The 24,966-nt window shown below is 42.6% G+C and overlaps 9 protein-coding genes across 9 annotated transcripts; 4 read left to right on the top strand and 5 right to left on the bottom strand.

Annotated features, from left to right (window-relative positions):
* The first annotated feature begins 1,112 nt into the window (after nt 1–1,112).
* Nucleotides 1,113–3,655, top strand: BCIN_06g01780 (hypothetical protein). Its single transcript, XM_024693359.1, has one exon. It carries the CDS (start codon nt 1,271–1,273, stop codon nt 3,077–3,079), a length of 1,809 nt encoding a protein of 602 aa, XP_024549145.1. The 5' UTR covers nt 1,113–1,270; the 3' UTR covers nt 3,080–3,655.
* Nucleotides 3,656–3,666: 11 nt separating this feature from the next.
* Nucleotides 3,667–4,806, bottom strand: BCIN_06g01770 (hypothetical protein). The gene is made up of 2 exons (XM_001560297.2): nt 4,659–4,806; nt 3,667–4,602 (listed from the first exon to the last, which is right to left on the bottom strand). The coding sequence occupies exons 1-2, from the start codon at nt 4,758–4,760 to the stop codon at nt 3,796–3,798; spliced, it is 909 nt and encodes a 302-aa protein (XP_001560347.2). The 5' UTR covers nt 4,761–4,806; the 3' UTR covers nt 3,667–3,795.
* Nucleotides 4,807–6,717: 1,911 nt separating this feature from the next.
* BCIN_06g01760 (hypothetical protein) lies at nt 6,718–8,147 on the top strand. Its single transcript, XM_024693358.1, has 3 exons — nt 6,718–7,115; nt 7,192–7,579; nt 7,642–8,147. The coding sequence occupies exons 1-3, from the start codon at nt 6,756–6,758 to the stop codon at nt 7,938–7,940; spliced, it is 1,047 nt and encodes a 348-aa protein (XP_024549144.1). The 5' UTR covers nt 6,718–6,755; the 3' UTR covers nt 7,941–8,147.
* An 84-nt stretch (nt 8,148–8,231) lies between these two features.
* BCIN_06g01750 (hypothetical protein) lies at nt 8,232–10,852 on the bottom strand. Its single transcript, XM_024693357.1, has 2 exons — nt 10,728–10,852; nt 8,232–10,673 (listed from the first exon to the last, which is right to left on the bottom strand). Exons 1-2 carry the CDS (start codon nt 10,776–10,778, stop codon nt 8,922–8,924), a joined length of 1,803 nt encoding a protein of 600 aa, XP_024549143.1. The 5' UTR covers nt 10,779–10,852; the 3' UTR covers nt 8,232–8,921.
* Nucleotides 10,853–10,873: 21 nt separating this feature from the next.
* BCIN_06g01740 (hypothetical protein) lies at nt 10,874–12,144 on the bottom strand. Its single transcript, XM_001560291.2, has 2 exons — nt 11,969–12,144; nt 10,874–11,913 (listed from the first exon to the last, which is right to left on the bottom strand). Exons 1-2 carry the CDS (start codon nt 12,093–12,095, stop codon nt 11,078–11,080), a joined length of 963 nt encoding a protein of 320 aa, XP_001560341.1. The 5' UTR covers nt 12,096–12,144; the 3' UTR covers nt 10,874–11,077.
* A 573-nt stretch (nt 12,145–12,717) lies between these two features.
* On the bottom strand, nt 12,718–13,477 carry BCIN_06g01730 (hypothetical protein). Its single transcript, XM_024693356.1, has 5 exons — nt 13,287–13,477; nt 13,230–13,240; nt 13,089–13,180; nt 12,955–13,035; nt 12,718–12,900 (listed from the first exon to the last, which is right to left on the bottom strand). The coding sequence occupies exons 1-5, from the start codon at nt 13,371–13,373 to the stop codon at nt 12,863–12,865; spliced, it is 309 nt and encodes a 102-aa protein (XP_024549142.1). The 5' UTR covers nt 13,374–13,477; the 3' UTR covers nt 12,718–12,862.
* A 4,849-nt stretch (nt 13,478–18,326) lies between these two features.
* BCIN_06g01720 (hypothetical protein) lies at nt 18,327–19,506 on the top strand. Its single transcript, XM_024693355.1, has 2 exons — nt 18,327–19,115; nt 19,197–19,506. The coding sequence occupies exons 1-2, from the start codon at nt 18,604–18,606 to the stop codon at nt 19,246–19,248; spliced, it is 564 nt and encodes a 187-aa protein (XP_024549141.1). The 5' UTR covers nt 18,327–18,603; the 3' UTR covers nt 19,249–19,506.
* A 710-nt stretch (nt 19,507–20,216) lies between these two features.
* BCIN_06g01710 (hypothetical protein) lies at nt 20,217–22,223 on the top strand. The gene is made up of 3 exons (XM_001560286.2): nt 20,217–20,445; nt 20,494–20,656; nt 20,708–22,223. The coding sequence occupies exons 1-3, from the start codon at nt 20,397–20,399 to the stop codon at nt 22,089–22,091; spliced, it is 1,596 nt and encodes a 531-aa protein (XP_001560336.1). The 5' UTR covers nt 20,217–20,396; the 3' UTR covers nt 22,092–22,223.
* Nucleotides 22,224–22,388: 165 nt separating this feature from the next.
* On the bottom strand, nt 22,389–24,825 carry Bcmsy1. Its single transcript, XM_001560285.2, has 3 exons — nt 24,470–24,825; nt 23,977–24,417; nt 22,389–23,926 (listed from the first exon to the last, which is right to left on the bottom strand). The coding sequence occupies exons 1-3, from the start codon at nt 24,712–24,714 to the stop codon at nt 22,531–22,533; spliced, it is 2,082 nt and encodes a 693-aa protein (XP_001560335.1). The 5' UTR covers nt 24,715–24,825; the 3' UTR covers nt 22,389–22,530.
* Between the last annotated feature and the right edge of the window lie 141 nt (nt 24,826–24,966).

The raw sequence follows: 24,966 nt of genomic DNA, 5'->3' as shown, positions 1-24,966 counted from the left end.
GGGATATTAATGGGCCTAGATGGAATCCTAACCCTGTAAGTCGTCATTTAGTGGAGTCTGTCCCCAGTCTTTGTAAGGTTTCGCGGCCCCCTGAGCTTACGACCCTGAGAATAACTTGACAGGGGGGCTTGGCATCCCATCTATTCTATTTTAGACAACAGAAGAAGGCTGCGTACAACTGATACGTACAACGCGAACTCGTATTGTGAAAATTCTTCCAAGTCTCAGAATCTCAGCGAATTCAATAATTCGAAGCTGAAGCGGGCCAACGATGATCTCAAGGAATTGACCGACTGGACAGTTACACAACGTGTGGAGATTTACAAGTGCAGCCCGCGCCCCCTTTCGATGATCTCTACCTTCTAGACTACTTCGACTACCTCGACCACTCCATCCCGACCTGGAAGCGTTGTCTTATAGCGTTCACCAAAATTGTATTTCTATATGTCTGGAACAAAAAATAGGCTCGACCAGCCTCCCTCGAACGATCATCATGAATAAGCAAACTCCTAGAATCCGTATTATTCATAGAAAAGTGGTTTGGTTGGTTGGTTGGCTATGTAGGTATTTACGGAGCTAGATAGATATACGAACTGATAGGTTGTGTTACGGTGGCCTTGTCAATTCATTTATGCAATTTTGGACCAACTTCCCGTTCGTTTTCTGTTCACCGACAAGAATGTCGAATACGAATGAGATTACCTACAGTTCTCATCTCCGTCTTTGAATATCAACACGGAGCCCCTTGTATAATACGGGTCGGTTGATTGATGCTTCACCTGTGTGTGATTGCTTCAATTCCGTTGAGTAATTTTTCTTATTTTACGGCAGATAAACACGCCCCAAAACAAATAAGAAGATCGATATGATATCTTTGGTCAATTACAAAGAAAAGTAATATCTGAATTCCGCCATGCTAATTCATACTGATTATTGAAAGCTCGACATACTATTGGATAGAGGATTGAAAGTTCGATATACTATTTAATATTGATAATTGAAGTCGTTCGGAAAACAATTGTTCTGTGAAGTTGTCAGAACTCTCCCGAGACTAGCTCGGTTAGATTATTATCATGATTTGATGACATGATTTTTCAAATTCACCCTGGGCAGAAGATTTTGTTGTTACTTACGAGTCACATCTTCTTAATTCTCGTCGATAACGGTTTGTGGGAATCCCACTCACAGTATAGCTAGTTGAACCAGTTGAGCATTAACGGTGAGAGCATGCGTACCTGATTCATCCATTTGAACTACCCCCTAATGAAATATGTACATCACATATTCCATATTATTATATTTCCTCGTTTGTGACTCATTACCTTCCATACTTGCTCAAGCTGTATCGCACATCGGCCCCTTTTTATCACCAAATTCTAGTGCACCTGTGCTTGAACTTACAGAAAGCACCACCGCATCCTCGTTCACAGAGATTAAGACTCGAATCAGCGTTAAACCTTCTTCTTTTGTTTCTGCTACCTCCACAGAGCTATTGGAACCCATCAATATAACGGAAACGCTTGAGCCAGGATTAAGTTCCTCAGATCTGTCTCAAATTCTGCCCTCTGAGTCAAATCCCCGGGCTACTAGTACCACGATCGAATGGATTACTGCCTCATTACCACCTAGCACCACCACCACTACCATTACATTCCCCTTGATCGAATCTAAAACTGCTTTATCTGAATCTGGGACCTCGGTTTCTGCTTTTACTTCATCTACCAACACAGGTACTTCTGAGGTCTTTCTGAGTACTCCACAATTCACTTCTTTGGTATCTTCATCAATCTTGATCAGTACTAGCACCTCAGCGCTTTCTGTTGCTCTTTCTACATCCAACTCTGCAATACTAACTCCATCTGAAACTGGAATCTCTGGCATACCAACGGAAACGCCATTCTCTTCTGCTGAATTAAGTAGTATTGCACCTTCCGCCTCTCTCGGTGCCTTATCAAGTAGCATTGAGCCTTTAGCTTCATCTACTGCCATATCCACAACGGATTTTAGCATAACAACTTTATTAAACTATGAGAGTTCTACACCGGATTCTAGTACAGCCCTTTTACCTGAATCAACAATCTCCTCCACAATTATAGCAACTCTATCTACCATTCCAATCAACTCCTCAATATTAAGCTCATCTACCCTTCCTTCGGTCACTACACCTGGTCCGAGCAGTTTTGTGCCTGTTACAACCGTTCCTTCACCTCCATCAAGAAATAGTGGGAGTGGTTCATCCGCACGCGCTTCAGACTCAAATGATTCTTCCCTAAGTGCCTCCGGGTCGGGAAATGGTTCATCTCCATCAGATTCTATAGCAACTATTACACCGCAGATCTTTACAACATATTCTGATACAACAAATTCATATCAATCTGAGACCTCAACAGCAGATATCGACACTGTGCTTTCCACAAAAACTAGTGATGTACCTTCCATCATCGAACCTGCAGCATCACCCACAGGCATCTCACCTGGCACAGACCCTATTGGTACTAAGCCCACCAGCAGTACAGGATTAGCACTATCATCCAGTGAGATCGTCAGTTCGAAGACTCTGTCTGGATTTGACACTTCTACAAAAAACTCTAGTACAACTCAGGTTAACACAGAACCGTATTCTGGAGCGAGCCACACCCTCTGCCCATCAACGACTGGAATTATCAGTTCAACGTTAGACACTTCTACCACCACAGCTCCTACTTTGACTGATTTGGTACCGTCATCATCACTAATAGATGAGACCATTAGCAGTGACAATGAATCGCTTATCAGTACTACCAGTGGCTCGATATCAGGTTTCTTTATCGAATCGCTCCCTACCGTGACCCCAATAATCATTTCTACAACCGCAATCTCTACCAATCCGACTCCGGTACCTCAATCTAACATGGAATCAACTGCACAGTCTCTTTCCGTCCCGTCTGTTCCTGTCACTGTCAACTTTGTTCCAGGAGATATGGCGGAATCAAAAACAACAACATACCTAAGCTCAGTTTATACACTTATTCAAGTTTACACCAGATCCCCTACATCCAGTGTGATAGAGTCAAGTAGCAGTCCCATCCTTCCGAATTAGTCGGACCGCACGGATGTTACTCGCTCCAGAAATTAGGACATCTAGATTCTTCTGTCAACCCTCCGCATCATATGCTAGTGGAATATTCAATCCGGGATTTATCACTTGTCAAACCACGGACTGGGACATTCCTGTCACTGTTTTAAACCTCGGAAAATTGACAAGTGATCTGGGATCCTCAATTGTATGGATCGTCGAGAAACAATAGAACATGACACCTTCCTTCAAAGTTAAGCCGCAATCCTCTACAGGTCCACAAACATACAGCTCTTGGAATCGACGATGATGATAGAAAGGACGTGATATCTGTATATCGGCCTGGTGAATGAGACATAGACTGATTACGACTAGTGAGAGAGAAGAAAGCTCGCAAACTGTGCTGTAGGCTTTGGATTGTGGCCTTCGACTATGAACACGTTTTCTTTGCTTTCAATTTGCTTTCAAGGTGCGTAAATGATTAATTGAGACAATGATTTTTGAGAGGCATTAGTCTAGTTGGGGCGTTGGACTTTCAATTAGCTTGAATTTATACTGCGGAGATTTTATCACTTTTATATCCAAGAAAATGATCAGTTATTTTATGACGATGATCCACGAAGCTTTTCTGTCTTAATTGTTTTGTCAATAAGTCTCGACCTTTTACCTCGCAATCATTCATATTTTTCCTCTCGGGGACCCGATGAACATTTCCCTCATAAACCACGAAGCTCTTTGCCTCAACTGTTCCCTTTCTCTACATCCTCGATTATTTTCTTGTGATTTATAAGGCTGTCTATCCGACCCATATTATTGCTTTCCTCATCTTCAAGTGTTTTGGTGTTGTGATCATCTGATTTGTGCAAGTCTTTAAGCTCTTGTCCGCCATCGAAATCGACATCAATATTTCTGTTCACCCTCTTCCCAAATTCTTTTCTTTCCTTATTTCTTCCATTCATATTTTGTAGTCTATTGATTTGATGAGCATAGAACCTGTTCATGATCTCGAGTTCTTCTAAACCTTCAGCACCGTCAGCTTCCATAATTTGATTCGCTCGCTCCTCAAGTCCTTGATCTTCACCCCGGAGTTTTTGCAATTTCGCGGCGTTTTCTGCGACTTGTTTCATTCTTTCCGAGAGTATTCTATGTTGATGATTATCAAGTTCATCCTCCCCGAAAGTGGCCTCATCCATGCTTTTATTCATGCTTTTCAAAGCCCTTTTTTTCTCATCCTTCAGTTCGTTTCCTTCACTACCAGAAGCCCGTAAGAATTTATTCACTTTACTCTCGCGTCTCGCTTTCTCATTTCCAAGTCCTGTACTTTCACTAACGACGCTTTGCTGAGTTGGCTTGATTGAGTCTGGAGTTTTTCTCTTCTCATCCTCACGCTTCTGTTCAAACTCGCGTTTCTCCTTGTTGTTCAGTCTCGCCCACAAAATCTCAATAGCTCTGATCTCACTTTTTCTCTGCTCGGGCATCTGTCCGTCAACGGAGGTTACAGATCTTTCTGCAACGTTGTTCATTCTGCTAGGAATGCGTCCTGATCCCTGCAAGATATCAAATTAGCAGAAACAACAATATTGTCTTTGTTCATGTATCTTACAAGATACAAAGGACAGTGGTAGGCTTTGTCTCCACGATTTTGATACGCGATGTGGCCCGATTGATCTTCTGCATGAATTTCTCCATGATTTTCTGAAGCCATGTTGACTTGAAGAAGATCCAGTGTGCTGCGATAAAGTACGTGGTTCTTGGTTCAGGTAGAAGTATTAAGAATTATTACACAGTCATCGAGAGTTTCTTTACTGATAAACAGGAATATTCTTTCCTATAATTCGAGCAAATTCTACAGATTCAATAGGAGAAAAGGAAGGTGCATGAGAAGCCGTGGAATTAGGCACTTAGGTGGTCAGTCACAAGTGCCCAAAGAAAACAACTTCTCCGTACAAACACTATTTCTTTAATCGGCATCTCCATCGCAGCACTCATTGATAGACACAATGAGAATGTGATTTGCAAGCCGTTATGCACTGCAGTAGTCACGTTTCTTCAAAAAGCTGGAGCCGCCATCTTGCCAATCGTCAAAATGGCCCACTATTCCAGATATCTTGCTTCATGGGCAGGACAATCTTCTACTCTTTCCAATTCTACAAAATCTCAGGTGCGAACCGGGCTTAGATTGGAATTTTCGTTCGCTATGCATTCTTGTGTTCGAAATCCGGCTCAGAATTACAGAATGTACATTAATAATCTCGAATGGGATTTCCTCATGAATCTTTTAAGGGCGAGTGAGAGATTTTGTAGGAGATCTACTAATTTTTCAGAAATCATCAGCCAACATGGAAAGTAGTTTGTCAACCCATCATCAAGGGGTTTTCAAAGAGCATGCAGCTTCTGTATTTCTCATATATCGAGGTTCAAAACAGACTTTGACGATCGAAAGAAATATCTCTCGAAGATAGGAATGCCGTCGACGAAAGGTTTAACAAAGCAAGAACTCACATATCAAATAGCCGTTGATATTCACCTCGACATCATGTACGCCAAGTTATCGTGGTCAGCAACAGATCGGTACCTGCGACAAACTTCATTTTGAAATTTCCAGGAGATGATGATCATCAACGCACTTTTTCAACTAGTTCAATTCTCACTTTCGGTGAATTATACTACAAGTGCCAGATTTACCAGAATCGCATGTTCCAATTTTAAACGCATACTGGTTGAGAAAAATCCTTCATACTTTCATCCACTTCGACTTCTGCCAGAACTATAGCTATCCGCGAGTGAAAAGATAGAAACTATTCAGTGGTTGATCTGTCGGGCAAAGGAACTTCAAATGAAGCCCGATGAGGAAGGAGTTTGGTTGAAAAGCATTACACAACGCACAAAGATTGAGGGAAGTCAGCGTGGAATCAGCCTTGTGAATATTATCCTGTCAGCAAAATAGAGTAAGAATTTTGGGTCATCAAGCCTACTGAATGGTCAACCTTAGATTATTCTCTTATTCCAACCAATTTCCAATTAGTTTTGATAGCCCTACAATTCGGCGTTTGGGAAATATTGTAGTAAGAGTTCCAACAAATATGTCTCAACAAGATATATTTGGCGTAGCTAAGTTGATGACTGATAATTAAAACGTTTGGCGTCCAAGGGGAATGGGAAAATAAAAGAGTAAGATATCGTACTATATTCTGTATACACCAGACATGAAATGAACTAACGCCTGATCACTTTGGGGTTTGTGTAAAGTCCCGCTTCAACAGTAGTAGAGTTTTCAGAAAAGACCCATCATGTATCCTCCTAGTCGATGCGTATATCAGATACAGTTGCTGTGATGTATAGAGGAAATCATTTCTTGCCAAGTATTCTCACTACTTCGAAATTTCCTGAGGTCGCCGTCTATCGGGCTTGCATTTGCTATTGCGTAGAACTGTACTGACAGAAGTAAGTGAATGCTTTGGAGTGACAATATTCGCATGTCCCTAACTGTAAGATTCTATGTTTGAAGAGCATTCCTTCGTATGATTGAGTAGCTGAAGACACTTATTTAGTTCTGATAGGGGTTATATATGATGAGAATGAGTTCCATTGATCTTTTGTTCGTCCAAAAAGATTTTCTTGGACTCTAGTTCTTCACATCTCAATCACTTCAGTCTGTCTTTGAATTTCACTTCTTCGTATCATACATCTTACTCCCATCATGCATCTCTCAGGATTTGCAACAATCCTCCTTGCAGTTGCATCACTAGTGCTAGGGAATCCAATTCTACCACGAGAAGATGAACGACTAGACGAAGCAGTATTTCTCACGACCTGCTTCATATATATGAAAAGCAACGACGCCACACCTAACGGCAGAAACGACAAACTCTGGTACTTCAAAAATTACGATGATTCTATCAAAGGACAGCAATTCGACGAACCCTATGCCTCCAACGCCGATGATCAAAACCATTCCGTAGACTGGACTTCCGGTACAGAAGGGCATCCCATAGCCGATACACTCGACAAAAAGCCCTTCAAAGTTTGGGGGCATCGAGGAAATGGGAGACCACAAGACGTTTGTTGCCAGATATGCTGACCTGGGAGGCACGCACATCCGTTGCTACAACAACTCTGCCTCATATTGGAAACAGGATTATGGAGAAAAGAGGTATGTCGAATGTAGTGCGAAATACTATTGCATAAGAAATTCACGCCAGATCCGTCGTACGATTGTGACGACTTCTAGTACTATGCAAAGTGTTCCCTTTCTGGGAAAACAGAATCACGATGCCACGGATGATCTTGGAGTACAGGAACAGATTAAAGGAGCATTTCTGGGGTTAAAAACTCACTATAAGAGTAATGCTGCGGATGGGGAAGGATTTCAACTCGGTAGCAAGAATTACAAAATGGCATATGCGGTGAATCGGATGGAGAAAGAGGGAGATCCATATTATGAAACCGATCGCATTAACCAAGTTGCGGATTTGACTGCGGAGAAAATGCTTCCTGAGTTATGGACCAAGGATAAAATGAGCGGTAGCTTCCCCCTTACAAATTTTGCATGGGAAAAAGAATAAAAAATTAACAAGTCTCCTTAGATGAAAGAGCATGGCCTTCCGGAGACAAAATCCTTGCAGAAGCTACACATACGTTTCCTTTCCCCAAAGAGATTAAAGTCCAAGTGCAAGTTGCGGAACAGGCAATGCTGGAGTGGGAGGATAGAGATACGGTTGTTTTCGCCGTGGAAAAGGGGAATGAATGGAAAGTTGACAGCGAGCTCAGTATTGCGATCAAAGCCGCATTTAAAGATGCGTCGACTGTGACGACCAGCGGTATTAGTGTAGTTGCTAATGGGTTGGGAAATGTGGTTGGTGAATTGGCTTGGGGTGCTTGTTAGATGTTTGGTGAGATTGGTTGTTGGATGAGATAGTTACTTCTTCTGTTTAGAATTCGATTTGTGCATGAATTTTTCCATTTTGTACGTTGGGTAAGGGTTTGCTTCTTATGTGTTGGAGAAACTGTAAAGTATGTATTATCATGTCCCATTTTATTGAGGAATCTTGTTGTTTTCATCAATTTGTAATGTCTGGTGATTTCGTGGTTAACATGTGAGCTATTTTTGTGTAAGCAATATATATTTGTTCAATCTCCGTTTCTCCAACAATTATAACATCCCTCGTGGCGCAATTGGCTAGCGCGTTCGACTGTTATTCATGACTAGTCTCTGATCACGTGATCGAGAGGTTGGTGGTTCGAGCCCACCCGAGGGAGAAACAGCAATTCAGTTTCATTTTTGAACACATTTTTTGATGAAAGGGATTCTGGAATGTTGAGGTGGTTTGTCTTTTTGATTTTCGAATATAAAAAAAGGTGGTTTGGTGGCTTGAATGTGGGGTATCTATCCATTATCATTTGTAGGTGGGCTCGAACCACCGACCTGGCGCTTTTAGCTCACTAGAAGTAGTCTTTTTTTTATTTTAATTCCATTTGGCTCCTTAGCTTTTCTTCTTCTTCTTCTTCTTCTTTTCACATTCGTGCTCTCGGGTTTGGGTTTCTCGAAGTTTGACAAGTATTTCGATACATCGGCTAAATGTGGAGATTTTGCGGGCCGTCATGTTCACGACTACCGAAGATGGACAAATATTGCAAAGGAGATCGTGAAGTAAGCTTCAAGATTTATTCTATATATTCTAGCTTCGATCAGTTTGTTTGTTTGTTTGGCTTGTTTTGACAACATTTACACGACGCATTGTCATGGTCATGTCACTTCCGGGATGAGCTGTAAGGTTATCCCAATCCTTTGGTTGTCCAATGTCATTTGTATTCTTAAAGAAGCTCTAAACTGGAGGCATTATGAGCAGATAGGGAAAAGACTAAGCTAATCCAAGAGTTGGTATGCCAACGGTACATAAAGATACAAATCTACCGTTTGTTCCAACGTCAGATTTTCGAATTCCGGCAGGCCAAATGGCGAAGAGGTTTCGCCGAGTGTAGAATTTCTACTTTTGCGTGCATGTTGTGGTTTTTGTGCTAAGCCAGCAGTTCCAATGAAGCTCAATTTAGTTTTCGTTCTCCTTATGACTGCTGCCTTTTTAATTCCATCAATCTCACACAGGTAGTCACCTACACGAGCTGCTGACGGTCCGAGGCCCATGTTTGAAGCTGCATCATTTGAAACTGGAAGATTTTCAAAAGATTTGTCCAAGAGGAATAAACGAGCTCCTTTTACTGGCAACGCAGGAAAAATTTCAGACCTTTCTGACGATGTATCAAAAGTCAAGTCGCGCATCGGAGGCATATTCTCTATATCTCTCTTGTCAAGTTTATTGAAAGGTAAGGAAATATCTCCTGGAAAATATTCACAAGGCCAAGAAACATCGGAACCACATGTCGACACGATTTTGAGGCCAGTCTCATCCAAATCTTCTAGCAATTCCAAGAAGATGTCACTCTCTTCCTGAACGCTGGGCTGAAGTCTGTCTGGCAAATGATTCTGAATACTCAATCTCCATTCTGCAGTTTTTGAAAGTTCCGTCATGATTTGTACATACGAAGGTCCCAGATGTACAATACGTCCCACCAAACGAGCTGGAACTTTCAACACTGTAGGGTTGCTAATTTTGAAATATGGTTCAAGGTTTGACTTCTTAGGTATTTTCAAAAAGACATCATCCGCAATTTCGTCTATTGTCGTGATGTTAGGGCCGCCAAGAGAGTCCCGAACTAGTTTACCAAACTTCAAAATATCACTCTGATGAACTCGAGTATCACAATTTCTAAAGATTACTGTATCCTTCCAGACTTCGTAGAGGGATTTTCGATAATCCATAGGGAATCCAGCATAGCAATCCGTAGCCAAACCAACCAATCCATACACTTTATCTCTTGGCTCTTTACACAAAGCCTGACGATGATTTGCCATGAGGTTTTGCAGCTTATGACCACCATCATATTTGTTTCGTAATTGATAATACAGATTCCATGGAACCATCTGAGATAATGCGTTTTCTTCCATTATTTCGGGCGTGATCCATGCAGGGTATGGCCAGTCAAGAGTGATGGTTTCCACAAATCGTTGCCAATCTATCAGTTCTTGTCCAAAGAAGATGATGAGTTTTCGAGCTTTTCCAATCTCTTGGATAATCCAAAGTCGCCTCCAATATTCATTTGAGCATACGATCATTAAGTAGTTGAATAATGATCGTTGGTCTTTATATTGTTGAGTATGTCCTGATATCTCAAACGGAGATATCTTATCTGGGTCTGGCCAAATTGGTGGTGATATTTGCTCATCGTTTTTTAACCAAATTACCACAAGCTTCGCGCGCTCATAGATATAAGGCATGATAGTCAATTGACGATTCCGTTCCGCAATGTCGTCTTGATTTATACATATAGCATCGACCCATAGGACATATTCTGTAGCACTTTGCTGCTGCAAGCACATCAGTGCCTTGTACAAATTTTCCGTTACAAGAAAATATTGGCCATCAATAACGATGGGTATTTGGTCAGCTTCCTTGCCCCAGGTATAGGAAACAGCATTGTACTTTGGACGTTCCCCGAATATTGCATGCTTAAGAAAGCAACGCGGTTGCTGGGTACAATTGCCAGGCAATAGATGCAGAAGCTATATATTCCTCATTAGCAATCACGATCCTGAAGGTATTGGTCAACCACTTACTCGAATTCCGTCTACGAGTGGGTCAAGAGGTTTGTAAGAAAATCGCTGCATTTCAATTGAAAGTAGAGTAACGAAATACGAAGGATGCTGACAGAAGACACATAAAACCAAAACAGTCGTCTTTCTTTTAAATGAAGGCTGACACTTGTGTTGCACGAATTAGGCACTGGGATCGATTCCGCCAAGCATGCTTGCATCAGAGTATTGACCAATTAGTGATGTAGGCATGAATTTTAAATTGACTTGTCGTCTATCCTACCACAAATTATCACCAACAATTCAAAACATTTTAAACATTTGGGATATCATAACCGTTCACCCTAACGCCATATCTCCTGTTTTTAATTTCATCACTCTTCGCCCTCTTCTTCGCCCTCTTCGCCCTCTTCTCCCTCGTCAACGGGGGCTCTTCTCCTTTGCGAAGAAGCACCACTTCTCCGCTTCTCCCTCAAGTTGTCTTCCGTTGATGTGACCGCTCTCTCTCCAACGTAATGCTCCCCATCCCATTCGGTTTCGCACTTTGGACAATTCTGATTGGGACGTGACCTAAAATATGCAGGTTGACAGATCTTGTGTAGTCGCACATTGCAATCCCTCCTCGAACACCGCATTCCAACTGTAATGATTCCTTTGCATGCTTCACAGTTTTTTATGCGCTGCCACTCATCCGGGTCGTCCGAATCGTTGTATGTATCGACCAGCCAGCTTCGGAGCTCTAGAATCGCGCGGGGTGACAGAGAATAATACCCTCGATCGCTTCGTTCAAACCACCCTTGTGCTACCAGACCTTCCAATACTTTCTCGGCTTCTGATTTCCTTACGCCGTTATCTATTGTCTGCATGTCGGCTTCACCTATGCTCTGCCGACCGGAGCCTCCGATGACTGATGAGTGTATAGCCTGAGTGCTAGTTATAGCCATGACCTCCTTTCCCTTAGTATTGTACGATTCGAACATGGAATCCAGTAACCGCTTGATATAGAACATTTCCTCTGTTGTAAAAGTGGTCGCAATCTGAGTGAGAGGGTCGCTGGTGCTGTTGACAAGAGCCCAGATTTGTTCATTTGTTCGCTGATGCCTCATGCTTCTAATCTCGTAATCGAACGGCGAGAGGGCTTCAGCTGCCTTGGATATGTAGGAGTTTAGGTCGTCTTTTGTGACATCGTCTGCTGAAGTGACTCGTCCATCTATATGATGTATGTCAGTTTGAGAGGAGGGAAGATAAGAGGAAATTCTAATTACCATCTTGAACTGTGAAAATATGGGCGAGTAAATCTTTGCCTTCTTCTAGATTCAAAGTCCCACGCGCTAATAATGCTTGAAGAAATGCACGATTGGTATCATCGTACTGTTCCGGAGCATTCTCCATGATGGATCCTTTTTGTAGTTTCGTTTGCAATATTATATGTCGTGGAAACAATTATGATAGAGATACTCTGCCCTGTGCGGGGTGACGCGTTTGTGGTCGCGAAATAATTTTAGCGTGTTCAGCGTGTTTTTCTTCGGGGTTTCGGGGCCCAAGCTCCTAACAGATAATTTTGTTTGTATTCTGGTATCAAATTGCCCAATCCTATATTGTCAAACAGACAAGTTCGAGTCTCAAGGGGGCCATCCGATTGCAGTCTCATGGCAAGTACATTTTCGAGGCACAAGAAAGTCGGAAAATAGTTTGAGTTCCAGATTTCCTCCACTCCAAAAACTCTCCAAGTTGGCTGTGCAAGGTCTCAGTCCAGCATATCCATTCTATAGTTTGGTGGCATGGTTAGAGGAATGGATCATCATTCGGTCCTGGAGTTCGTACTCAGTCTTTGAGACAGGTCCCTCGAGCCACAATGTTACCAATAGGGCAAGTAGCCTATTTATGATTCCTGATATAGGTATCGGGACATCGTTGTGATCTATTGAATATGGGAAGGCCAGCTATGAATAAGATCGTTCCATGCCTTCTGCTTGTCAAAGCAAGTTTCATATGCGAAGTTTGCATCTCATGATAAAAGTCAAAAAAGCTCTTAAACACTGTTCTGAACTGTTATATACTGCTATCTGGTGTGCTGTTGTCTGATTCTCGGCAAGATTCCTTCATGAAGACCCACGCCTTAAACAAGTCCTCAAGGTTCAGATTCAGACCCAGGCCTCCTAATTCTCCTCCGCCTTCACGTCAACCAAATTCTTGTCTATGTGTTTGTCAGTTGTGCAAACCTTGTCTTCACACTTACGGAGTCTCTTACAGAAAGCAACATAATCCTTAATATTTTGAGCCTTGTCGAACGGGGTTGGGTAATACCAAGCTGCATTCTTCAACTCCGTTTCTATACTTTGTCAGCCCTTTTCTTACTCATAGACACGAAGTTCGGTAGCTTACTGTCAAACGTGATGGTATAGTAGGAGGCATCACCCTTCCAAGGACAATGTGTACTATGGTCTGTCTTAGAGAGCATGGCTTGTTTCACCGAGCTGAATTATCAGTATTCGTCGTTTGGAATAGTTGCAAGGCCCAACTTACGATGGTGGAAACTACGTTGTTAGCACCATGTCGGATCTTCAAAAATCAAGTACATACATAAACGTTTCCCTCTACAACCTCCCAGTTGTCTGTTTCGGCAATGGTACGGCCATTGATTGTCGCGATCGCTTTTCCCGATGGCATTGTTGTTATATGTGCGTGATGATGTTTCCTAAACGTTTGGATTGATACTCTGATTGACGTTGCGTTGTGATAGTGAGGTTTTTGACAGTCGATAAGTGAGCTGCAAGATGGTTTGTAATAATGAGGGGTAGCTTGAAGGGGTATTCCCCGCGTTTTCGATTAAGTAATCAACCGAATGCGGGGTTTGTTCTCCGATCCGACTACATTCTTAGTCGTTGAATACTTAGTGCTTGAAGATTCAATCTAGTCTCGAATGAAAAAGTGTTATTGGCCCAATAGATTCAAGAGGAGTGATATAATGTAAATTCGAATCCGTGAAATAGGGGTTTCTCGGCTCGACTCACAAGATGAGAACCCTTCAATTCTGAATGCAAATTGAAATGCGTACAGCCTTGCAACCAGCCTTGTGAATTACATTCACTTATTCGAGTCAATTCATCGCGTCGTGTGATAGGGACATGACTGGCCCTGAAGATATAGTTTCCCATTCATCGTGAAGAAGCCATTGTGGTTCCAGTCATCAAAGACACAACCGGCCATTACGTGCCATCCTACCCGTACTCTAGTCATTTCTGGGCTACGGCTCTTGGTATATCTCATACTGTAGTAATTTTATCGCCAATCAGTCATCCTGGAGCCATTATGATACATTCTACGGTCATTTGGCGTCTAGCTAACCTATCAAAATGTGCTTAAGTAGCTCTGGATACCTCCCTTTACTTTAGCTTTTTCTTTTTCACCAAAACCATTCCTCAAATACAACACAATTCTATCAAACCCCACGCAAACACAACGATTTCACCATCAAAGTTCCATTCAACCATCTCCTTACCTCATACCTGCAAAAATCAGCTCTTTTTAATCTCAAAATGTCTCAGTATAACATCCCAAAAAGTAACACAGCTCCATACATCAACAACCAGAACGTCCTTCCTGGACCCATCGATCCTAGATCTACCGAGGGACAGCGCCTTAGACAAGCAGATCATGATCTCTTAACAAGCAAAAATATCTACAGCATAGTCCCTCTGTGCCGCCAGCCACCGGAGTTTCTTTGCATAGATGCATTTAGGATCTTCCCCAAAGGATGGTGGAAATGTACATATGTCGGATGTCCCGTTGGTGCTCATGATCTCGGGGAAAGATTGTGCCCAATTCTCGGCAGCAAGGGTAGATACATGCAAGATGGCCGAATAGAAGCAGAGCGAGATCCAATACAACTTCAGGAGGGTTGGTGGTGTTGCCCTAATGAAGAATGCGAAATGAGATCTAGGCGTTCACTGTGTGAGAAGAGGCGCATATGCAAGTGTGTAAACAACTATGGCAGGGATGCAGTGATCAAGGAACGTGAGGACGCGTGTTCAATGTCTTCGTCAGTGGAGAATGTTGAGAGATCGATTGCACGGTTGCCTGCAGATCCAACAGAGGAAGAGATTGACTTCATCGAGGGAGGGCTAGAGCCGGGCATGGAGTATGCATATGAAGTTCAAGGACCGTCGAGTTCAAACCCAACAAAATTGCTGTCCTTGAGGCTTCCTAGAAGACTTGGCATATTGGAAGTGTCGCTAAGAGATAAGCCATCAAGCTCCCACTAGAACTGGTTTGGCGTAAGGCGTATAGATTTCTTTCGTATTGAATATTTGTGTTTTTGAAATCGGTTTAGAAGGATTTATTAGTTGGATAATCATGCGAGATTTTGGGCGGCATATGCCACTTTGATCATTTAGATTACACCATAACATCTGAAGAATATTTGGAGAATATCGAATAGAATGTTTAAGATCCACTTGAACAATAAAATATTTGCAGGCTTTATCGCATCTTTTCATCTTGAAACTATGTATTTTGCGCGCTTCTCGGTGTCCAAATATAACTGGCACAGTCATATAGTCTTGAATTGCGAACGAAGTCTGATCAGGATTTCGACATTTTGTGTCAATCGTTCGACTTGAATTCATACATCGTCAGATCTCATATCTTACTCGTTAAATCATACTTTTTATTAGCAGAATCATAGTTGAATGATAAAGCTTCACTCAACAGTTTATTTGAATACAATGAACCTTCAGGCGTTTATTTGACTCGATACATCGAAACTTTGATCATCGGATGGAATTGTACGTTGAAACCTCATTTATCAGTTTTAATCAGTAAATTGAGGCTTAAATCATCAAGCTAGCTTGGTACTCAGAAATGATTTGCCTCAAATTTAAGTGTTAGGGAATTTACTGCAATAATCGTACAAATTGCTTTGCGCCTTCTCTAACTTGTAAGAAGTCAGCTAGATTAAACAGGAAATGTAGAAGGATATCCCGCGTCGTACTCAACCGAACCTCTCAGATTAAGCGCAGTTGTATTCCCAAAGTCTAGACAAACCAATGCATTATCCCCTGGATCAAAAATCACCCAGGCAAGTTTATTGTAGCGCTTGTGGGGGTCTTTTGCAAAAGTCGCCCAAGCCTTCATCATGAACCGGCCTATATCAACCTCCTGGATGGTTGGTAAGGGAGCACTAACTCCTCTTGGCGTATTTCGAGTAATGGATATATCTCGGCTTCATGGCAAGCTCCCGAGTCATCATTTTCTTGTAATTGCATGTTTGGAAAATTGCCAAAATACCTGCATCTCTAAGTAGGTAGATTATCGTATGCAGAAACATTGGCACGGAAAGCTGCAAGACAGAAGAATGCTGAAACTTCGCAGCTCGACCAGCATATTTCGGGAAGTGTGATACCTTTCAATTGCGCAATGAGGGAGAACATGTTTTTCTTCAGCATCATTTTTCCCGGTTAGCATGGGATTTTTGATGGATCTCTTGCGAGATATCAAGATGGATTCTCTAAAAACACAACGATATCATCAATCGTAGGGTTAAAATTACTGTTGGAGAGATTCCCAATCGTTTCAGAAATGGCTTCAGTACATTTAATTCACACAAATGCCAAGAAAGATGTGTAGTTAGAAGTACTGTTCCCACAACCAAGAGCAGATGAAGCTGAGAACGAAAGATCTGCACTTTTAGATGCGTTAATAGGAGGTTCGAGTTGTGCATTGCCGTACTGAGCAATAAAACCATTCACTAATGGATTTCTTATGAAAGTGTAGCTATATAGATCAACAGATGTATCGCCGGCTAATCCACCGAATATCGTGATGCGCGTAGGATCACCGCCGAAAAATTCGATATTATCGTGGACCCATTGGGCAGCCGCACGTTGATCGAGAAGACCGAGATTATTCTACCATATTAGATTTACTCGAACGTCAAGTACATTGAGACGGTAGGTGAAACAAATTATCTCGAATACTGCTGGTCATGGGACTAGTGGTACTATCCTAGGATTTATTGTTGATAATAGTTACACAGGGAATTGATCGCAATAAGGGAATGATAGGTAACAAGTTGTAATTTCAGGTGGATCAAGAAGCTCCATATACTAAGGAAATACTATCCGGTTGTAGAAATCTTCGTTTTCTGTCATCCCATCAGTCCCATCACGGTGGGACTGGCGGCAGCGGGTGGGATTTAAAGTGACGCTAATCACCTGACTACCTGTCAGGGGTTCTACCATGACTAAGCAATGGACTCAAGGTCATTGGGCTGGTCGTATGGGCGACATGTCATGCACCACTTTGGGCTTCTAATGAGATAGTGATGCCGGCGGAAGATTGCTTCGAGCAAAAGGTACCATATTAATGGCATTGAGTTTTCGCAAGCGTCTTAGATGGGTAGCATAGCCCACCACAGCACACCAAACTTTATTGCACGGACTTTTGCGGCGGCCATAGCAAGCTCTGTAACCAGGAGATCGTTGGCGCCGAGAACCTTCTAAGGACGACGCCGACAATTGGGTGGACTGACGTTGAAGTAATCATTACAATATCTTCGACGTCTTTGGTTGTCAGAATCATCTCGGTAGCTCGAAATAAAAGGCATATGAAAGGAGTGAAGAATCGAGGAGAGTTCCTATGAAACATTCACACGACACGTGGAAGGAACATGGCAAAGATTCGTTCTGTCTCTCTTGTGGATATCATCAGTCGCGATGCAATCCACTTTGCAATGCTTATATGTTCCAACATTCCGCAAATGAGGCGGATGAATTAGGTCGAGGGGGAGTTTGGGGAAAGCTTAAATATCTGGTACCGAATTTAAGGATTGAACCTTAATCGTGTGGCCGCATTAATTCCGAGGATTTCTCACACAGCAGCCATGTAAGAGGCAGATAAGCATACATATATACTTTCCAAGGGTGTCTCGTATAATCTTATTGGCTGCACGGGATACCCAGTTGGAAGGCATAAAGAAGCCATTCCTTGGCACATATTGATGTACCTCTTTCGTCGGCTGATATATCTCCTCCTTTTTACGTGCCGTCAGATTAAGCATTGACGCCGTCAATGCTTCCAATGCTTAATCGTATGGCAAACCAATCTTATCCGCTGGACAACTGTATGAATGGTTCAGGAAAATTGGTTGCATAGTAATTAGTTTACAGGTCAGTTTAGAGTATAGGAATTCGTAGCAGTATGTACGCATTTTCGGCTCCTTGCTTAAGAGACTTATATCGTTCCAGAAGCTGAACCTCGAGAAATCCATTGCAGGTTCTATTTTTCCGAGCCACCAGCATTGTTAGTTCACTGGCAGAGATCATATGATCGACAATAGCACTTGCAATTTCCAGTCTCCTGGTTAAATTGGATCTTGAGCAACAGCAAAAGTCAAATCCGCATTTTCCCGTGTTCATTTAATATCTTCATATTACATTATCATTATGCGAGCTATGGAATATACTTGAATACACGAGTCAGATACAATTCTTCAAACATGCTTCTGCTTAGTGGGGAGCCCTGGGCATTTTGCTAGCCTATCATCAGGGAACATGTTCATCGGAAGTTCAACTAGAAACCTTTCGTCGACAAATTACGAGGGGGGGTAGTATATCCAAAGTTGAGAGCTTATGTGGATATCATATCGTAGACTCGGGATGTCCCTACGAGTACTCTATCGTTCTGTGTCTGCAGACTCCGAAGATAATACCTTCGAGTAGAGGAGATCTGCTCCTCAGGGCGGTGTCAAGAGACTATATAAGAGCGACCTTTTTCCATGTAAAGCAACACAGCATAGTCTTTCAATCATTCGATCATTTTTCTTATCTCAACAAACCCATATTGTCTTAACTCTTCTACTGTCTCTTCTGCAACTCATACCACAACAACCAAAATCAACATGATTGCCTCCATTCAGAAACTTGCCATCTTGGCTCTCTTTTTTGGCCTCTCCACCGCTGCCCCGGCTCCAGCTCCAGCTTCTGATGCTATACCACAAGTTTCCGCTGAAGTTTTGCCCGTGTTCGGTCTCACCGAGGACATGGTCGCTGCCGCCAACATCACGAGCCGCGACGTCCTCGAGGCTCGTGCCATCCTCGCAACTCGCACCGCTTCTTGCGAACCACCATTCTTACCCCACGACGCCACTTATGGCGCATGCGTCCTTCCTTTGGTTGAGCAGGCCCGCGAGGGTAACACCATTTACATGCTAGTTCTAGCAGAATACATGACCGGCCATATGGCTTGTCCCACGGACGGCATTTGGGGCGGAGCTGCTCGTCCGGTTGGTAAGATCCTTGGTCATCGCTGTGGAGGTCCCGGCCCAGAATACCTGGATCAGGGAGCGCAAGGGTGGTCTATCAATAGTTCTTTCAACGAGGAACCTTGTCTTCCGGGTGATAAATGCTATTAGTGAGTTACTCGTGGATACATTCTTGATTTTGGGATGCGAAGCTGATAAATTATACAGGAAGCAGCGATTTTCTTGAGCAGTAACCTTGGTCTTGATTACGACTTTTCGGAGACTGAGGCGCCGGGGTGCTGAGCGCATACATTTTTCTGGGGTGTTTATCAGTGTTCCTTAACTTTTATTATCTTGGGATCATTCGTTACCCGACGGCAACATGTTTCTAATGTTCTTGAAACGCTACTGGAGGTAGTGAGATGGCTGCTATGGAAGAGCGTTTTTGAGTTCGATTTGATGTGAATCTCCTCATTTTCTGGGATTCTTGCAGATTAGGAGGAGGGGGGTGGATAATGCTACAATGTATACGTATACCTTGATTAATCTTTATACACAATTCGACTATATCTATTGAATTTTTGCTCAGTCGTTGATTGACTGATACCCTGGTGATGTCCTTCTGATGTCCTGATCAGCGTGTCTAATGGTTTGGACTATAGGACAGACTAGATAAATGAATTTAGTAGACGAGTTTGTTTTCAATTATTATACATTGGATAGACAGTGCATCTATATGGTTTAAGATCTTCAATAGGTCGGACTACTATCTAGTTTATTGTCATGATCACATACTAGAGCAAATCGATAGATGCCAAATAACTAGAATAATACAGCTAAAGAGCAAAACGACCCTTAAGGGATCTCTATGTCTCTTACATAGTAAAGGGTCGCTTAGTTTAAGCATGTTGAACTAAAGTAAGAGTGATGAGACATCACCTAGACATGTGATATTCGTTACACTCTGATGTAAATTCAAAATCTTGTATCTAGGATGTTGAATAATCGTTATCATATATATTTTTTGATAGTAGATATACTAATAGTTTCATGTAATCTTTTATAATAAATTCGAAATTTAATCTAGGTTTTATAGCTAATCGTTTTTGAGATTCAAGGATTCTTATGAGATGTGAGGTTATTCAAGGTATTGGAATTTCAGTTACTTCGTTGAGCAGAGCGGAGCAAATTCCGCTCTCCGGCTTCCGACTCCAATTTTAGGACCTTCAAAGTGGACGGGAAATTCTCACACCATTGCTCTTATACATTTTGACATGTCAAGACAAGGACTTCTACGCCCTTTAAAGACATTGTGGCGATAGCATTATCTTTGACTAGAGGCACGTTCTTCCTTACAATAATAAAGCTCCGACGTTTCGGATTAAATATATATATATTGTCGTTTTCCATTCTTTTCGTTGTAGATACAAACATATTTCCTGTCAATAAAAATGGATTCGAAGCAGTTTAGGGAGGCGGCGACGTCGGCGATTGACGAAAGTAAGTTCCTGCTTCCCAAGATGAAGTACTGTATACTGACCAGCATAGTCATCCAATATTATGATAACATTCATGAACGAAGAGTAATTTCAAATGTCGAGCCTGGTTACCTGAAGAAGATTCTTCCAGATGGTCCACCGGAAGAGGGTGAATCATGGGCAGAGATCCAGAAAGATATCGAATCTAAAATTATGCCTGGTCTGACACATTGGTGAGTCTGACTTTTGTATTTGAGCGTTAAGATAGACACTGATATACCAAGGCAATCACCTAATTTCATGGCGTTCTTCCCTGCATCATCTACCTACCCTGGAATGCTGGGAGAATTATACTCAGCAGCTTTCACAGCACCTGCTTTCAATTGGATCTGTTCCCCTGCTGTGACAGAATTGGAGACGGTTGTAATGGATTGGCTGGCCAAGCTTCTCAATCTCCCAGACTGTTATTTGTCTTCGACTCATGGTGGTGGTGTCATCCAAGGATCAGCCTCGGAAGCTATCGTTACCGTTATGGTTGCTGCCCGCGATAAATATCTTCGTGAAACTACTGAAGGTCTGTCGGGCATTGAACTCGAGGATGCGATTGCATATAAGAGGAGTAAGCTAGTTGCACTAGGGAGCGAAATGGCACACAGCTCCACGCAGAAAGCAGCGCAAATAGCTGGCGTTAGATTCCGATCGATTCCAGTACTCGCATCCAATGATTTCGCCATGACGGGTGATGATTTAGAGAAGGTATTGAAAGAATGCAAATCTCAAGGATTGGAACCCTTCTATCTAACTTCGACTTTGGGAACAACATCTACATGCGCAGTTGACGACTTCGCATCTATTGCAACAGTACTTTCAAAATATGCACCTCCAGATGTTGCAGGCGAGATCTGGGTTCACGTCGATGCTGCTTATGCAGGTGCAGCTTTGGTTTGCCCTGAATACCATCATCTAACATCGTCCTTCCAGCATTTCCATTCCTTCGATATGAACATGCACAAATGGCTTCTGACAAATTTCGACGCTTCTTGTCTATATGTCAAGAAACGCAAAGATCTGATCGATGCACTCTCCATAACACCAAGTTATCTTCGCAACGAGTTTTCAGAGAGTGGACTCGTAACCGACTATCGGGACTGGCAAATTCCTCTCGGAAGACGCTTCCGAAGCTTAAAGATTTGGTTTGTCCTCAGAACCTACGGAGTCAAGGGCCTACAAGAGCACATCCGAAAGCACGTGAAGCTCGGAGAATTACTTGTCAGCCTGCTCAAGACACGAGAAGATCTATTCAATATAGTTACAGGGCCCAATTTCGCCCTCACTGTTCTGAACATTGTTCCCAAATCCACAAATGCGGATGCACAGAATAGTCTCACGAAAGAAGTCTACGAGCTGATTAACAAACGAAGCGAAATCTATCTCACAGCTGGCGTGGTGGCGGGTGCATATGTAATCCGAGTCGTGAGTGCGAATCCCAAGGCGGAAGAAAGTTATATCCGCAAAGCTTTTGATATCCTAGTTGATACGACTGAAGAGGTCCGGGATGGGAAAGCGAGCAAGCGGGGAAATCTCAAAGGGGTTGTTATGAATAGGAAGGCGGAGGGTGTGGGTGAAGTCGCTGTTGTTAATGGGAATGGATTACCAAATCAGAGCTAGGTGGAGTGTCTGGGGATTGGGGATGGCAAAGTAGATACCCTACGAAAAGAAATTTTGATCTGCTCTGCGTGAGATCATGTAGATTTGTGCGAATACAGATATTAGATAGAAGATACATTAGATTTTATTCCACTCTTCAGAGCTTTGTGTATGGACTTGGGAGAATTTTTCTAATTTGTTGACTGCGTAGATATTTCTAACAGCATCATGATTCAGGGCTAAACATTTTCGAAATTATGAACTTCAAAAATGTATCACAACATCGTACCCGAATTCGTTCTAAAATTGGCAAACAAATAAGCCGGAATAATTTCCAAAGTATAAAAGTTATCTCAACATTTCCAACTTGCAAACTCACAGAAGCAATAATGCTGAGAAAACACGAGTAAATCATCATCGAGTGGATAACCTTTTTTTGATACATAATTATACATTTCCACTAACTTTTCGTTTCATCTTCTCTCCATGGGAAATCCTCCAGTTTCGAACGCTCATCGAAGTCTATCTTCCTGACTAAACGATCCTTATCTACAGATACATCCGACTTCACTCTCTTAACCAACTTATCCAGATCAATCTTTTCTGACGAAAGTTGGTCTGTCTCTCTAAGATCGGCTTGGAGAAGTTGCATTCTTTCAAGACGTCGTGGCTCTCTATCTTGCCATCTTTGTTGTGACTTCTCATGCGATCTTTCTCTTCTCAGCCGCCTAATCTCATCTCTATCTGATATGTCTACCCCAGTGCTGAGGATATTTGGATTTTTCTCTTCCTCGATTATCTCGCCTTCCTCGTTTACCTTTTTAGGCATCTTCTGTTTAATCCAGTCCTCGTTTCCAGGGAAGGATAGACCTTCTGAAATATATTCCTCATCAGGAACGATTTTGATGATTCGAATGTTAGATTTTCCACGTCGAAGAACAAGCATTGAGCCATCAATGATATAGTGATGAGTATCCGAGTTTTTCCATGTTTTAATTGGGGTAAAAACCAAAGCATCATCCTTTCCTTGATACCCTAAAGGTCTGGATCCACCGACATAAAGTCCGGAAGCACCGCACAAACGATTAGCTTCCGAAGCTGTGGCACACAAGCCCGCGGCGACGACGATTCTTGCAATACTTCGAGTCATGACAAATGAACGTGGTAGTTTAAGGTCTGCTTTTGGTCTATTAGATGCGTTGATATTACCTGTTTTTGTTTCGCCAGATGTTACTGTGCCTTCGACGCTCTCTAGATCACGCTGCAGTTCCTCCACATTCGCCGAATTACTAGATTTGCTGAAAAGAAGTCGATGTTTGAGCTCGGCCGCTTTGGCGTCAGGGACTCCGTGAATCAGCTCTAGGAAATCTCGTGCCAATGCGTGCTGGGCTTTTCGGCTATGGGGCTCCTTCATGTGTTCCTCCATTGTTTTATTAATTTGCTCCATGGGCATGAATGTGAAGAGTTTAAGGTATCTCTCTACATCTTGATCTGATGTACGAAGAAAGTACGCATATAAATCGAACGAGCTCATCATATCCTTGTCCAGCCAAAGAGCATTTCCAGCACTTTTTCCAAACTTGGCTCCTGCCGATGTGGTCAAGAGAGGAACTGTAAATCCGATAGGTGGTACTGCTTTTTTGTGTTGTTCCTTCACTACAGGATCAGGATGATTCGCTAAAATGTATTTAACAGCATCAATACCAGCAGTAATGTTGCCGTACTGATCGGAGCCACCAATCTGCATAGTTATGCCTTTCGTATTGTACATGTGCCACCAATCCCACGATTGTAGTAAAGGATACGAAAACTCAGAATAGGACATGCCATCGCCATTGTTCATTTTATTTTTGACACTGTGAATATTAGTGAGGTTCCAACAGACGCACAAAAGGTATATACTTACGTATCCTTGGCAATCATCGCACCTATTCTCATGCCTGGTCCAAGAATTTGGAGAAGCTCCATTACTGTCAATTTATTCATCCAGTGATGGTTATTCACCAACCCTCTTCTCCATGCCCATTCCCACTGATACCCATATTTTCTTCCGTATGCCTCAACGTTCAACCATATGCCTTTCAATTGATAATGCATCTTCAATATATTTTCATTCCTAGTCGTACTCTTCATTTTCTCTCGGGTCGTCAAACGATCAGTCGGGTCGCCGATTTTCGCAGTAGCACCCCCAACTAACGATACCGTGTGGTAACCATGTATATACATCCAGAACAGGGACATGAAAGGTAGCAAGTGGCCAACGTGGAGTGAAGGCGCCGTAGGATCTACACCCACATACGCACCAAGCCGGTTTTCCGTCATCGCGCGGTCAAGTTCGTCTCTCGAACTAAAATGAAAATTAACCTTTTGCACTGAAGAAGCCAGGGAGGTGTACTTACCCAGTGATCTGATGTACATATCCTCGCTCCTCCAGAATTGAAAGCATGCTCTTCTTCTTCCCCGTCTTGATTTCCGCGGCGTTTTTGGCCCACGCCACTTGCGCATCTGCGGCTTTCGCTAGGTATTTCATTCCAATCCATCTTCTCGACGCTTTATTTGAATTCCGAGAAGCTCTGAAAGCGCATCTTGCGCAAACATAGAGGTCAGGTCGAGCCGAATACCGAAGGAGGGAAGTGGTTGCCATCTTGTGTGACTAAAGGAGAGAAGTATTTCACGAATACATGAAGAATCTCGGAGAAAAGAGAAAGGTCTCTCGACCAACGGCTTCTACGACAAAGATCCTGCTTCGATACCCATTTGCAATTCTTGCGAGCCAAAATAATTTCACGGCAATCCGGTATACGTTTATCCGACCGCCAAGAAACAGATCACCCCGCCGCTAGTCAGGGGTTCTCCGTTCGCGCCTGTGTTTATCTCCACGTGCTCTCCCGTGTCC

The sequence above is a fragment of the Botrytis cinerea genome, chromosome 6 (genome assembly GCF_000143535.2).
Source record: "Botrytis cinerea B05.10 chromosome 6, complete sequence".
NCBI classification, from domain to species: Eukaryota; Fungi; Ascomycota; class Leotiomycetes; order Helotiales; family Sclerotiniaceae; genus Botrytis; species Botrytis cinerea.
The sequence above is the reverse complement of the archived record's forward strand: the minus strand, read 5'-3'. Positions and strand labels throughout refer to the sequence as shown.

Coding starts and splice junctions, on each gene's coding strand:
- BCIN_06g01780 (XM_024693359.1), top strand. CDS start 1,271: ATGTACATCACATATTCCATATTATTATATTTCCTCGTTTGTGACTCA.
- BCIN_06g01730 (XM_024693356.1), bottom strand. CDS start 13,373: ATGCCATCGGGAAAAGCGATCGCGACAATCAATGGCCGTACCATTGCC. Junction 13,036..13,088: donor CTATACCATCACGTTTGACA/GTAAGCTACCGA, acceptor GACAAAGTATAG/AAACGGAGTTGAAGAATGCA. Junction 12,901..12,954: donor TAAGGATTATGTTGCTTTCT/GTAAGAGACTCC, acceptor ACAAACACATAG/ACAAGAATTTGGTTGACGTG.
- BCIN_06g01710 (XM_001560286.2), top strand. CDS start 20,397: ATGGATTCGAAGCAGTTTAGGGAGGCGGCGACGTCGGCGATTGACGAA. Junction 20,446..20,493: donor GACGTCGGCGATTGACGAAA/GTAAGTTCCTGC, acceptor TGACCAGCATAG/TCATCCAATATTATGATAAC. Junction 20,657..20,707: donor ATGCCTGGTCTGACACATTG/GTGAGTCTGACT, acceptor TGATATACCAAG/GCAATCACCTAATTTCATGG.
- Bcmsy1 (XM_001560285.2), bottom strand. CDS start 24,714: ATGGCAACCACTTCCCTCCTTCGGTATTCGGCTCGACCTGACCTCTAT. Junction 24,418..24,469: donor TATGTACATCAGATCACTGG/GTAAGTACACCT, acceptor TTTTCATTTTAG/TTCGAGAGACGAACTTGACC. Junction 23,927..23,976: donor GCGATGATTGCCAAGGATAC/GTAAGTATATAC, acceptor TAATATTCACAG/TGTCAAAAATAAAATGAACA.
- BCIN_06g01720 (XM_024693355.1), top strand. CDS start 18,604: ATGATTGCCTCCATTCAGAAACTTGCCATCTTGGCTCTCTTTTTTGGC. Junction 19,116..19,196: donor CCGGGTGATAAATGCTATTA/GTGAGTTACTCG, acceptor TTTCTTGAGCAG/TAACCTTGGTCTTGATTACG.
- BCIN_06g01750 (XM_024693357.1), bottom strand. CDS start 10,778: ATGCAGCGATTTTCTTACAAACCTCTTGACCCACTCGTAGACGGAATT. Junction 10,674..10,727: donor CACTCGTAGACGGAATTCGA/GTAAGTGGTTGA, acceptor AGGAATATATAG/CTTCTGCATCTATTGCCTGG.
- BCIN_06g01770 (XM_001560297.2), bottom strand. CDS start 4,760: ATGGCTTCAGAAAATCATGGAGAAATTCATGCAGAAGATCAATCGGGC. Junction 4,603..4,658: donor ACCACTGTCCTTTGTATCTT/GTAAGATACATG, acceptor GATATCTTGCAG/GGATCAGGACGCATTCCTAG.
- BCIN_06g01740 (XM_001560291.2), bottom strand. CDS start 12,095: ATGGAGAATGCTCCGGAACAGTACGATGATACCAATCGTGCATTTCTT. Junction 11,914..11,968: donor TATTTTCACAGTTCAAGATG/GTAATTAGAATT, acceptor TACATCATATAG/ATGGACGAGTCACTTCAGCA.
- BCIN_06g01760 (XM_024693358.1), top strand. CDS start 6,756: ATGCATCTCTCAGGATTTGCAACAATCCTCCTTGCAGTTGCATCACTA. Junction 7,116..7,191: donor GAAATGGGAGACCACAAGAC/GTTTGTTGCCAG, acceptor TATTGGAAACAG/GATTATGGAGAAAAGAGGTA. Junction 7,580..7,641: donor GACCAAGGATAAAATGAGCG/GTAGCTTCCCCC, acceptor AAGTCTCCTTAG/ATGAAAGAGCATGGCCTTCC.